The sequence below is a fragment of the Eurosta solidaginis genome, chromosome 1 (assembly GCF_040869045.1).
Source record: "Eurosta solidaginis isolate ZX-2024a chromosome 1, ASM4086904v1, whole genome shotgun sequence".
Classification (NCBI taxonomy): domain Eukaryota; kingdom Metazoa; phylum Arthropoda; class Insecta; order Diptera; family Tephritidae; genus Eurosta; species Eurosta solidaginis.
In genome coordinates this window covers 292,453,352-292,468,024 of record NC_090319.1, presented here as the reverse complement: position 1 = coordinate 292,468,024, position 14,673 = coordinate 292,453,352, and the positions used below count along the sequence as shown (strand labels likewise).

At 34.3% G+C, this 14,673-nt stretch overlaps 2 protein-coding genes across 2 annotated transcripts; both read right to left on the bottom strand.

Annotated features, from left to right (window-relative positions):
* Positions 1 to 6,764: 6,764 nt before the first annotated feature.
* LOC137243545 (neprilysin-4-like) lies at positions 6,765 to 10,856 on the bottom strand. Its single transcript, XM_067771358.1, is given in 4 exon segments — positions 6,765 to 7,538; positions 7,660 to 7,721; positions 7,723 to 9,723; positions 9,725 to 10,856. Coding segments are annotated over 4 exon segments (3,108 nt in total). The 5' UTR covers positions 10,441 to 10,856; the 3' UTR covers positions 6,765 to 7,209.
* Positions 10,304 to 14,014, bottom strand: LOC137243554 (uncharacterized). The gene is made up of 2 exons (XM_067771367.1): positions 11,419 to 14,014; positions 10,304 to 10,392 (listed from the first exon to the last, which is right to left on the bottom strand). The coding sequence occupies exon 1, from the start codon at positions 13,060 to 13,062 to the stop codon at positions 11,683 to 11,685; it is 1,380 nt and encodes a 459-aa protein (XP_067627468.1). The 5' UTR covers positions 13,063 to 14,014; the 3' UTR covers positions 10,304 to 10,392; positions 11,419 to 11,682.
* Between the last annotated feature and the right edge of the window lie 659 nt (positions 14,015 to 14,673).

Genomic DNA, 14,673 nt, shown 5'->3' with positions numbered 1-14,673 from the left:
GCTCAGAGGTCTGGTTCAAGGATGGATCGAGATTCGATGACGCAAGAACGGAAGCTGCCATCTACCTTCTTTGCAGTCAAAATTCTGGTAACTTTTTTATTATGGGTGACCTTAATTTAGATATCCTCCTGAGTGCTATAACTGACTAATCATGGGCTAACATCCTTTTTAAATGAACCTACTCGTCGTGTTTCTGCGAGCTGTCTCGACCATGTATACTGTTGGCAGCAGCAGTTATATATTTAATATTGTTACTGGCATAAATCTCAATCTAAACATTACAGACCATTCTATGGCAGGCTTAGTAATAAACATTACACGCAAAAAAAAAAACCGAATAGCAGTAATGCTAACTCTAAATTAACCAGATTAATTTCGGTTTCCTTAACAAAAGCCTACGGTTTGAGTCCTGGGACTTAGTTAATGCTGAGAATAACGTTTCTGTTGCATACCAAATCTTCTTAAATATTTTTATAAGCCATATACAGGCAGCAAGCTTTTCTTTCACTCCACCTAGGTCCGAAATAAAGCTGAAACCTTGGATCAGCAAGCGGTTGGTTAAAACCATTCGCCTTAAAAATAAGCTTGCGAGAAAGTGCGCTTAATATCCGTCCAATACGAGGATTCGTATTCGGTATCAAGGCTTATGTAAAAAGTTAAGGAAAGAACTCCGTTTTGAATGCGACAGTTCCTATAGAAATGAGTTCAGAGCATCGTATGGGAACCAATAGAGGGAATGGAAGGTAATAAACAATCTTTCAAATCGGAGTTCTAAATCAGTCGACTCACCAATTGTTTTATCCCAAAGTGGTGTAAACATTTAGATAACTTAAGATATTGTGACTCTGATGGAATTTCCAATCAGGTTTTGAAAAATGTCGCTTTAAATTTAGTCGATATTTTAATTTATTTGTTTAACAAAAGCATCTTTTCTGGAATTTTTCCAATTGACTTGAAATGTGCTGTAGTCATTCCCTTATTCAAAAAGGGTAACAAAAAAGATATAAATAATTACCGACCAATTTCTTTACTTTCTTCCATCTCGAAAACTTTAGAAAATCTTGTTAAATGTAGAATTCTTGAATTTCTTATCAACAAAAATTTTTTCAGCCCGTTGCAATTTTGTTTTTCATGTGGACGTTCCACCGAAGATGCCCTCTTGAACTTTTGTTGCTTTATATATAGGGAGTTAGACAAAAAATAGAACTGTGCTGGCCTATTCGTAGATATCACGAAAGAATTTTATATGGTAGATCACCAAATCTTGTTAAATAATTTACATTGCTTGGACTTTCATGGTTTTATGTATAACTGGTTGAAATCTTACTTATGAGGAAGAGCGCAAAAAGTTAAGGTTGACAGTTGTTTTAGTGATTCTGTTACTATTAACAGGGACTGGGAGTACCCCAATGTTCTGTCTTAGGTCTGACATTGTTTTTGGTTTATTTGTAATCCATATTTTCCTTGCCCTTTTTTGGGAAGGCAACCGCGGTTGCAGATGACCTTGCTATAGCCTATAGTTCAACGAACTATCTAGATTTGGTAGTAGGTGCTGAGAGTGTGGTTTGCTACATATAAAATGAATGCCAGCAGGAAAACACAGATGATGTATTACGATTTACATTCAAAATTTTTTTTCCAATATTGATATTATATTCCACGCCACTGACTGCGAATATTTGGCTCTAAACAATTTGTTGTGCCCAGAGCAGAGAGAGTGGTATAATTCTGAAACAACTTGTAGCGACAAGTGTTTTCCAATTGAAAGAGTTAAAGTCTTCCAATATCTGGGAATTTCTGTGGACCAATCCTTAAGTTGGTCAACACATATTTATCGCCTGAAGTCCTACATGCTATCCACAGTTCGCTATTTTTATAGTCTGAGGAAGATATGTTCAAACGAAACGCTTAGAACGATCTACTACGCGTTGGTTCACTCATTGGTTCAATATGGCATATGCTGTTGGAGGGGTGCTTCTCATAATAATATCCAGCAACATCATATTACTGAAAAATGTTTCATAAGGAAGATATGCAACGTTAACCGTTTTCACCACAGCATGGTCTTATTCAGGGAGTTGAAAATTCTTCCGGTAAAACACAAACCTTAAAAAATATTAATTATTCGCTGTATTTACACAGCCTTGTCTCAGACAACTATAACTTGAGGCAAAACTCACTCGGACTTGTTGTTGTTCCCACTTCTCGTACTACTCATTTTAATAACTTCTTTACTATCGCTTTTTGTAAAGTATTCAATAAGATACCTGCGACTATGCGTGTCATTAGGAATTTGTGAGAGTTTTTAAAAAATGTTAAATCATTTTTAATAGAGCTGTCACACGACTACATCAAAACTTTGCTGAACTCTGTCATTTAGTAAACTGAAACCAAAGTTGTTATTTTTAATGTTTTATTATTTTCATTATTTAACTCATTGAACTTATGGATTATCTCTACCTTCACCCCACACATATCGTACATGTTCATCAATTTTAATTTTTGACGGCATTCTACACCAAACTTGTTTACCATTTTAGTGAGTGCCTTAATTTTCTTTCATTTATGACTAATTTTATGAATTTAAGTTCCTATTTTATACATATATGTAAAAAACATATTGAAAGAAAATGAATTAAATCTAATATAAAAAAATCTAATCTGATCTAATCAATGGGCCGATATTCAAGAAATCGATACCAATGGGATGCTACCCGACCATATTTGAGGCAGAAATCAATGCAATAGAAGTTTGAAGAAAAGCCGTCACATACAAATTTAGCTGAAAGCTGATGCACAGTAGATCTGCACAAAGGTCGCAGTGCTTCCAGGCCTAATGATAATAATCATGTCCTACGAATAATCGATAACTGTGACAGCATCGCATTTTAGTGTTTCTTAAATCGTCCTCTAATCGAATTATAGCCAAGTACTCTGATCTAGATTTCGGTAAGAGATGCACTAGAGAACGATATTAGAGTTCTAATGTAAAATCACAATATTCCATTATCGTTAGATACTGTGTTCGCTGGGATAGTGGTAGCGTGCTCCTCTAAACACACTAAAGGTCTTGCGTTAAAGTCCCGCACAATGAGTAAGGAAACGTTGTTTCAATTAAAAAAACAAGTTCTTCTAAGCGGGGTCGCCCCTTGGCAGTCGTTTTGCAAACACTCCGAGTGTATTTCTGTCGGCATTAAATATGTAGGTCCCGTCCCTCCGATTTGTAGGAAAACTAAAAAGAAGCACAACCTAAATTGGAAGCGAAATTTAGGCTTACATCTCCTCGGAGGTTAACCGCGCCAAGTATTTTTTTTTAATAGTGGCTCCGATACTGAGGGTTTTCAAGACAGTTTGATCAGAGGCAGCTTTTGCCAAAGTAAAACCATCATAACGCCCAATTCGTAAGCATATTTTCACTTAACCATTGATATATGTATGCTTGCATAGGTTATTGGAGCCTTAACCTAAAAGGTGTGATAACTTTATGAAATAGAAAATGTAAAAAATTTCGAAACAAAAAATATAATATCCAAGATGTGAATAAATTCGCCAATGCAAATGATTATGGGTATGGGGGAAAACCAAAACCTAACCAGTTGGCTATGGTATAGTTATGACTAAGGCGTTATTCTCTGACTTCGATAACCCATTACGTTGACTTCCATAGAGCTGCTTGGATCAGCTGCTTTACACGGAGTTTGCCAGGGTCTCAAAGTAGTTGTTCCAAAATTTTCTTTTTATCTCATGATCTTTTCATACACGATGGAACTTTACAGTAGATCAAATTTTGGTCTCACAATTTAAGGCATTTACATACTTACCACTTTCATTGCATACAATCAAAAATATTTATTTACTCACAATCATAATACATAATTTATTTGTACATGGTATATAAAATAAGTATCGCCAGTTCGACCGTTGAGTGGAATGTCACCATATCTCAACTGCTCTTTCGAAAACGACCTATCTTAAAATGTTTCGAAATTCGGTGTTCTGTCGAGTAAGGGTGATATTCCACCAAACAATGAATTTATAACAACACTCTCCAAGATATATTGGTTCTTAAAAAGTTTAAAACTATTTGATTTGTTACATCTGTAAATAAACTCGGCATAGTGAGGATATTACAATCACCTTGTGCCACCGCACAAAGTTGGTTATTCAGAATTGCCCCTGATCCAGAATCTCCAAAATTATCGGTGCTGATTTTCGGTGTAAATATGGTTTCTTAGTTGATTTAAACGCAAATGCTTAGTAGATCCTCTAACATGTCTTTCAGTTAATACAATTTCATGGGTTTGTAATGTTTCGCTACCAAAAGTTTTCGCTGTTGATAAGAAATTTACAAAGTTATTGAAAGAATTCCCTTCTTTATTTTCTGAACCAAATTATTCACAACCAGTTAGACATACAACAGTTCACAGAGTAGTCGCTGAAGGAAATTTGCCATTTTCTAAACAAAGGCGTTTAGCCCCTATTAAATTCAAAGTAGCTAAAACTGAATTCGATTTTTTAGTAAAGACAGGGAAATGTAGGCCTTCTAATTCAGCGGTAGCATCTCCTTTGCATCTTGTACCCAAGAAGGAGTTAAATGACTGGCGTCCTTGTGGAGATTTTAGAAGATTAAACGTTGTAACAGTCCCTGATCGTTATCCTGTGTCCGATGTTCATGACTTCAACATGAATCTCAGAAATAAGAAAGTATTTTCGAAGCTAGATTTGGTAAGAGCTTATCATCAAATTCCAATGGCAGAAGAGGATATCTATAAAACTGCAATCACTACGCCTTTTGGCATGTTTGAATTTGTACGAATGCCTTTCGGGCTTAGAAACTCCGCGCAAACTTTTCAACGGTTTATTAATGAAGTAGTTAATGATTTGGACTTTATTTTTACATATATGTATTGATGATCTCTTAGTGGCAAACGAAAATGAGGGACAACATTTCCAAGATCTTCGTGTACTATTTCAGCGCCTCACGGAGTACCGTTTAAATATAAAACCAAGTAAATGTACTTTTGGCGTAACAAATGTTAACTTTTTAGGACATAATATTTCTGAAACGGGAATTAGGCCCTCGGAAGAAAAAGTTTTAGCCATTCGAAATTTTGATCGTCCAAAATCTATTAAGCAGGCACACAAATTTATTGGTATGGTTACTTATTACCATCGATATATACCAAAATTAGCAGAGTTTACTACAGTTATCTATGATTTAATTAATAGAATAAATAAGAAGCGAGACAAGATTTTAATTTGGGACGATACATCTAACAAAGCTTTCGAATGCATTAAAGAAAAGTTTGCATCTGCGATATTGTTAAATCATTTTAACAAAGATGCAAAACTTTCTTTAAATGCAGATGCATCCAATACGGCTATAGTTGGTGTCATACATCAAACGTTTAATAATAAATCAGAACCAATTGCATTCTTTTCAAAGAAATTGTCTCCATTCGAAATTAAATATAGTGCATTTGATAGGGAACTGTTAGCTATTTATTTTAACATTAAACATTTTCGCTACCTTCTAGAAGGACGTAAATTTACAGTTTTCACAGATCATAAGCCTCTAGTAATTGCTTTAAATTCAAAAACAGAACGCAGTCCAAGACAAACTAGACATATGGAATTCATTGCACAGTTTACGAATGACATTAGGTATATTAAAGGACAGGAAAATGTTGTAGCTGATACATTATCTCGTGCGTTTGAAGTAGAAGCGATTAATAATTCGGACATTAATTTAAAAATTTTAAAAAGTGAACAGCAACAAGACAGTGAATAGGCAAACTTACCTCAGAGCAAACATTTTTAAATTTGAAACTAATAAAAATTCCTGTTCTTAACTTCAATATATGGTGCGAAGTGTCAGGAGAAAATCCTAGGCCATTAATTCCAAACAATTTAAGAAAAATAATGTTTGATATACTACATGGGATTTCACATCCTGGTAGTAGAGCTACACGTCGTTTGATAGTTAAGAAATATTTTTGTCCAAAGAATGTATAAGTTGCCAAAAATCGAAAGTATATAGTCATACAAAATCTCCAGTTGTGAAAATTCCAATTTCAAAAACTAAATTTGAACACATTCACTTAGATATTGTCGGACTCTTGCCTGTTTCATATCGTTACATATTAACTATAATTAATGTTGTTTTTGGAATTAAAAAAAATTTCTTGGAAGTCATCAAATAACGACTTCTTCCTATCATCCCCAAGCTAATGGAATGATAGAACGTTTCCATAGACAGCTTAAATCTTCAATAATGGCTAGGAATGGGTCCAGGGATTGGTATGAAGAGTTACAAATAGCGCTTATAGCGCTTAAGGGTTTGCGACCGATTTTTAAAGAAAATATTTCGGCAACACCAGCTGAAATGGCTTATGGCCAAAATTTCAGATTACCTGGTGAATTATTTGTTTCAACTACAGAGAATGTAACTTCAGCCAATGTTTTAAGTAGTCTGCGTGAGCATTTTAAAAATTTTAAATCAAATTTGGAACATCATCAAAATTCTAGCGTTATTTTTGTTCCAAAAGATTTAAAAGATTATCATTTTGTTTTCGTACGTGTGATAAACAAACATTCCTTGCAGCATCCGTATGATGGTCCTTATAGAGTTATTGAAAAAGATATTAAAAACTTTAAACTTTTTTTTTTAAGATCTTCCAAGAATATGTAAAGCAAGTTATTTGAGTATGTACTACGGGTTTTAGCCCTGGTGGACTTTTAATAAAAAGTTGAAATTTCTCCATACCAAAAGACATTTTATTTAAATTTAGCCCATTCTAATCAACATATACACCTGCGGGTAAGAAAATAGCAGTAAACATTATTTTTTTCATTTTATGAGTGACGACTTTCTTCCTTTTGATGTTTTCATTAAAAAAAAGAGAACGAATAACGAAGAAAAAATCAAATTTCCAAATAATTTTGTATGCCACTTTTTTAATCGCAGATGCATAGTTTGGAGCAATGAGTTATTAATTGCTTACGTTTGTACTAAAAAATATATTAATCATCAGGCGTGAATGGAAAAATAGTTTCGTATTAGTTTGAGATTTAAATAAAAATTATTTTAAACAAATCTTCATATCATAATTTTCGTTAAAGATAATTTTTTTAAAACTATTTTCCCTGTGTCCTTCATTACGCACCCGTATTGATATGGTTGTAGCAGGTTTTCAATTTCTTCCCAATCTACCACACACTACATTTATGAACTGGATTCATGGGTGAACCTTCAGGACATTTGAATTCTCTAGCAAAATCTTTAGAGTTAGAAAGCGTTCCAACAACACGAAATCTACCGGGACTATGTATCGCTGTGTTCAGTTTGTTGCGAACCGCTTCAGGTCGCATTGCACCGCACCATACTTGAGAATGAAAATTGAGAAAGAAAAGTTGTTCGCCAGTCATATCGATACCGGGAAGGCGCTCGTCGGTAGCAGCCTGAGGATTATTTTTCAGCCAGGCCTTATATGCATGGAATGCTTGCCGTAACCCGCCATTATCAGCAATGTTTTCCCCTGTGAAAGTATAAAAAATTAGAAAGTGGATACGTTAAAAATTTAGAAATCATGTATAAGTTTAAATTAAAACACAAAATTTAGGTCGTTTTAAGTCTTGACATACAAAATTTGCACTAACCTTGTGTGCTTTCGCCATTTAGCGATATGCCAACCTCCCCAACTGTATAATTGCTGTACTGTCCACCATTTATGTATGCTGCCATTACGATCAAATAGCCGACCCTTATCGTCAAAGCCATGAGTCAGTTCATGACCAATTACTACTCCAATTCCACCAAAATTTAATGATCGTGGGAAATGGCGATGATAAAAAGGTGGTTGGAGTATCCCAGCCGGAAACATAATTTGGTTCTTATTGCGACTATAGTAGGCATTCACAATTGCTGGTGCTGTTTTATTTACCGATTCTTGTAGCTTGTTTTGTTCCGTTCTGGCCGTATGTAACAGAACGGCTAAAGTATTTTCAAAGTAACGATCAGGATGTATTCGTATACCTGTATATTTCTCGTTAAGCTCGGTAGGATTAAGTATAAAATCTGGATAACCGATTTTTAGCGACATGGCGTTTACATTGAGTTCACCTAAGTGCTTCGTGTTCGTGTCAAGCCAGTCTGTGTTGCTTAATATTTCACGAAAAGCTTGTTGCAGCTCATGTGTCATTTTAAGTGTATCGCGTTTACTATTCTCATCGAAATATTTCCGCACAAACATTGAACCCAAGGCCATGCCCATATTTGTATTTACTTGTGCAATGCAGACTTTCCAACGTAAAGGACTCTCTTCGCGGCCAAATAGTGAACGGTAAAAATTTTGTTTTGTATCCTCAAAACTATCATCAACGTTATTAATGCGATGGCGCACAAAACGCCAAAGTAAATAATTAGACACAGTACTGGTGTCGGTTGTACGAATTAATCTCACAAGATCATTCATATAATCTAATGCATAAATGACCACCTCTTCAGAGTCGCGTACGGTACGATCTTGCAGAGTACTTGGGTAACGCAGCCAGTTTATTTCCGGTACAGTCTGATTTAATTGTTTAAGAGTCAATCGATTATATAGTTTGGTTACATTTAAACGTTGTTCCGCCGGTGCAGTTATCGATGCGAGTCGCGTTTCGAAAGCAACAACTTCAGCAGCTGTTTTAATAGCACGATCGCGTGGTGCTCCCAACTTCTGCATTATATCAGACATAAACAATTGATATGCCGTTAAATAGCGTGCATTCATGACTTGCAGGAAATATTCACGTGTTGGTAAACCAAGACTAGTTTGATCAAATTGTATAACATTTTCATCGGAGTTTTTTATATCGGGACCTACCCATTCGACAATAAGAATATCGTTATTGTAACGACATAGCTGCGCTGTTAAATTAAGCCACTCAAAATCTTGTGAGTTCCAGTTTGGATTTAATACTGGCCATCCACCCAGATTTTCTATCAATTTTAGCAAAGGTTTAATGCCACGCCTTTGAAGCAGATTTGTATTTATACAAGACTGATAAAGATACTTAGCTTTCAGTTGGGCATCATTTGTCTCGAAATATTCGGTTGTGCTTACATCCTCTGGTGAAAAGTTATCCCCTCCAAAGAGACTCATCAAACGTTTTCGTTTGTTTGTTGCAATCTTTTGACGTTTATAACGACGAAGTATTGGTCCTAGGATATCCCTATGTTGAACGATGTGGCGTCGTAGGTGCACAACTTTCTCTTTTAGTTCATCCTGATCCGATTTCGATATATCTGTTTTTTCATTCACAACCGCTACGGCACCAGGAACAGGTGATCCTGATTTGATTATATCAGCATTTGTTTCTATTCTATGCTCGCAATTGTTATGCTGAATATCTATAACCTTTTTATGTGATGTCGCTGTTCCTGCATCTTTTTTGGATTCCAATAGTTCTCTTAGTACAACATCGAGATTTTCACGCAACATTTCAAAGGTGTCAAAACCAGCCTTGTCCTGGGGTATGGGATGTAGACGCTCCCAATTACCGCAGGCATATTTATAGAAATCTGTACATGGATTCACACGTGTATCTATGTATTTTCTCATTGTTTTAGCCTGAGCATCTCGTATACTCTCTTTTGTACCCTCCTCATTCCAGAATGTCTGTAACGCTGACGTAGCACCAAAAAGTCGCACTTCCTCTTTACTAAGAGGATTTTCATCAACGTCCAACGTTTTTCATTAAAATTATTCTAGATTGATCTGCATCAGTGTTATCACCGGAAGTACGACGTAAGCGTCTACGCCACATTTCCTCAACTGCATCGCTTACAAAACTGCGATCGGTTTTGATCGAACTTAGTTTATCTAAACATTCGCGAGGTATTGCTGTAGTACCTTGTGGTAGAAAAGAGATTCGCGCATCCTTCATTATATCCCTGTCCTCTACTTCTGTTGTTTCACTTAAACCAAACTTAAAGGTTATACAACGTTTGATTCGCTTCTCTTCATTTAACTGTCTCCTCTCAATATCTGAGGGCAGTATAAATTGTTCATTGACTATATCCTCGATAAAATCATCCTTATTAGGCAGCAAATTAAAACTTATATCTTCAAAATATGCCGGATATTTATGTTGCTGTAATTGCTGTTGTTCTTTTTGCAGTCGAAGCGCAGTTAGCATATTGTCCATACGCATTAAGAGAATTAATGCAAGTGTTACTGGCAATAATATTACTGGAATGATAATCAAAAGTTTACAACATGTTACACCAGGACACCATTGTAAGCGTTCACTTTGCTCATTGATACCGAGACCCAGACCTCGATTAAGACGTATACTTCTAGATGCGTCCTGACTACTGGAGCTATGTACATGTGGTAAAGGATATGGCTTTCCGGACAGGATTTTTACCGAGTCCAAATATGAATTTTTAGTCATTGCGTTAATTCCAATGGGACGCGAATAATGAAAGCAGGCGTAGATGTATAAATGTTCGTGTTTTTAAAAATATAAAAAATGTAATACAATATTTTTATATCTATTGCAAATTTATTTTTTGTTGTGAAATGATCACACATACTAGGATTAAGAGAACTCGATAAAGAATATTAAAACTCGCATTTCTATTCTTTACTAATTTGTAATACTATTAAATGATCTAAATGGGAAGAATATACCGCGTCGTTCGCGTTTTGAAATTTGCACTATAATTTGTCCATTTTTGTTTGTTTAAACGGACCAGAGTGATTTGAGCGTGGGATGGCTGTATTTGCCTCGCGCGCATTTAATACTGAATTTACTACCCCGAAGCGAGCCGTTCCAAGTCTATAATGGATTTTAATTTTGAAATCTCAATTTTCTAGCAACAATCTATCTAGAATAGCGCCAAGTTGACATGAATATTTTGATATGTAACAATTGTTGGATGAATCGTGTGTCAGCAATGGTCAGATATATATCGCATTGATTGTGCAAATATACATACATACATACCTATATATGTATATAAATAAATACATATATACATGATCATATCATTTATATACATATATATACAGCGTTAACATTTTGTATGTTCATGAACAGCAGCGAATAGAAAAATAGCAATGGCATTTTTTTTTTTTTAATTTTGTCAATTTAGTTAATTTTAATACTTTCGATATTTCAAGAAAAAACTGCTATAAATTTGGTAATTGAAACGAAAAACGTTTTATAAATTTTTATTTGCCGGCTTGAGGTCTGATGTTTTGGAAAATAAAACACAGATGTTTTAAATTTTTACCAATATATTTCGGTTATGCACGATAACCGTCCTCAGGGTGAACTATGAACAAACAGAACACAAAATAACATATAATTTACATCAAACAACAATTAACAATTATTAACAAAACTTCTTAAACATTGAAAACATACATTTTTGACACGTCTTTCCCTTTGTACGTGGAGTTGTTAACTATTTTGGTTTTATTAGATGCCTATAGGAGAGCGCGGTGTTTGCTACATCTGTTTTGTAGTTAATTCTTGTGTTAGTTGGTGTGTTTAGTATATGCAGCATTTCAAGTGTGAATCTCTTTCCATATTGTTGTTCTTGTTGAAGTACTATTGTTTTTTCAAAATTCGGGCAGTGCTTTCTCGTTGCACAATGGGTCATAAGTGCGGTTTTTTGGTCATTTATATTTAAATCATCTTTAATTTAGATTTAGTTGTTCCAACATATACTTTGTTGCATAATTCTTTGTCGTTTCCGTTACACGGGATTTGATAAATAATGTTGCTTTTTTCCATTTGCGGTATTTTCGATTTCGTTTGGTTAAAAATACTTTTTAAAGTGCTCATAGGTTTGTGTGCTATTTTAATATCTTCTTTATTATAGATGTCAGATGTTGATAGGCGCTCAGATAATTTAGGTACATAAGTTAACGACTTGATTATTTTCGGATTTTCCTCTCTACGTTGACTATTTGGTGATTTATATCTTTTTAAAAGAGTTTTTATAATTTTATCAGGAAAATCATTGGCCTTTAACAATATATTTATTTCATTTTCTATGTCATTATGGTAAGTGTCATCTGTAATATTCATCATTCGTCTTATACAGCCCATTGCCGTATTTATGATCATGTTTTTGGGATGTTTAGAATAATAATTTATAATTCTACCCGATGTTATGGACTTCTTATACCACATTAACTTTAGTTGATTTCCTCGTCGTATTACTATTGAATCTAGATAGGGTAATTTTCCGTCGTCCTCGAGTTCCGTAATGAATTTAATATTTTTGTCAAAAGAATTTAGTGCGTCAAGTATGTTTTGTACCACGTTTTCATTGATTATTGCCAAAAGATCGTCCACGTATTTAGTTAATAATCTTGGTTTTCGTGCTAATTTGTTCATCGCATTGTCCAACAGTTCTTCCATTACAATATCTGCTATTATTGGGGAGGTTGGTGATCCCATCGGTAATCCTTTTAGTTGTGTATATGTTGTTTCATTATATTTAAAATACCGATTATCTTTAATGCAGAACTTTAATATTTCTATGAACATTTTTTTTGGTATTTTCGTATATTTTTCTATTGTTGTCCACTTATTTCTTATTATGTCAAGTGCTAGATTTGTCGGTATACTAGGGAACAATGAAACTGCGTCAAAGGATATCATCTTTTCATCGTCATAAATATAAGAGTTATTGATCTTTTCTTTAAAGTCTTGTGTGTTCTTTATATTATATAATGAACTGGTGGTGACGTTTTTTAAAATATATGCAACGTATTTGCAGAGTGCGTGTGCTGGTGATCCCGTGGCCGAGCATATCGGTCTTAATGGTGTTCCTTTCTTGTGGATTTTCGGCAATCCATATATCCGTGGGGGTAGTGCCGTTGTAGTCGTAAGTTTATTTCTATCTTTCTTCGAAACTAATTCCATTTTAAAAAGTTTATCTACAAGACTATTATTTTTATTTTGTAATTTTAAAGTGAGATCTTGTCTCTGAATTCTATACATCGTCAGGTCATTTAATATTTCATCCATTTTATTGTTATAGTCATTGAGTTCCATTGCTATTGTTTTGTTTCCCTTGTCAGAAGTTAAAATACGAATCTTGTCATTTTTATTGAGAAATTTACGTGTCCGTCCCACTGTATCTAGTATTGCACGATCTATTGCACTTTGCCGTGTTGTTGTTGTATGATCTTTTATCAATATTGCTAATTTTGTTCGCGCTTCCTATTTCTGCTCTTCGGTTTTGTGTGTTTGTATTAAATTCTCACCGTCAGCTATGTATTTGAATAATGGAAAGCTCTTATTTTCTATTGGGATCGCGAACTTTGGACCCTTCGATAATAGAGCTTTTATATCAGCTGGAAATTCTACTTTGGTTTTGTTTACAAACCACTCATCGCTTTTGCTGTTGTTGTTAACCAAGATGTCATTTCGTTTATTTCGGAGTTTATCGTGTTTTGTTTCTTGTTTATTTTTCAGTTTCCTTGTCAGTTTGTTGGCAACATTATCTTCTCGCATCATAAGTTCTTCGAATTTAGAAAAACGTTTTATTTATTTATTTTTATCCCTTGATACCTATCTTGAAATTTTTGTTAAGTAAATTACAAAAACAGATATCGCTCCTTTAGGAGCATAGGGCAAAAACGAGTTCTCTCCACCGAGTTCTGTTATGGGCTAATCTCTTGTTGTTTTTGTTATTCATCAAATATTACTGGAAATTTTGAACTTTTTATTTGGAGTTCCCTGAAGTTTTGTGAGTATCCAGTTTCAAGCTAATCAATTTTAGACCGTTTCCACATATCTTGATCTACAATAAATCGTCAATAGATAATCTAGACGTTTACATATATTCCATTTCTGGGAAATAGTTTATTTCCTGTCAAATTTTTACGATTTTTTTAAACTTTAAAATTGAGATAAATAATGAAATTAAATCTATTCCTATTGATCGTTTAAAACCAGCAATGATTGACAAAATACAGATACCTAACACAAAAACAAAAAAGAAAGTTACTTTTAATTTATTTAACGTTAAATCTCCGGAAGGGGGAGTATTGTAGGGTTATATTTATATTCAACTTTAAATGAACCTACTTTAAGTAAATTGAATTTTTGTTCTTGTTAATTTTTTATGTTCCAATTTTGAAATGATTGTTTCAAAAATTTTCATTTAGATATAAATTTTTAAAACGAAATGTTAGTATACATTTAGGATTTTATATTAAAAGTTATTTTATAAAAATAAACAGTGGTATATTTATTGCATACTACAGCGATATTGCCCATTCGTGTAGGTTAAACGGCAGGTTAGAACGACAAACAGGATCGCCAAATAAATGCGCGAATTCATTTTAGTTTAAGAACTTTTACACCACTTTTTAAGAATAAAGTACACCCAGATCAATTTTGTGGGCGCTATTTATACCTAATTGAGTCAAGTGAACAAAAAATAAGCACAAACTCTTCAGTCAACATTTCAGGGATTTTAAATAACAACAGTACATCTTATGCAACGCGCGATAAAATTGGAAGTGATTTAAGGCCGAGCTTATCTTCCAATTTGCGTCGTGCTTCTTTTAATATTTCCTACATATTGGCGGGACGACACCTACATGTTTTTACGCCGACTCCGAACGGCATCTGCAAGGCAGAAGAGTTTTCACTCAG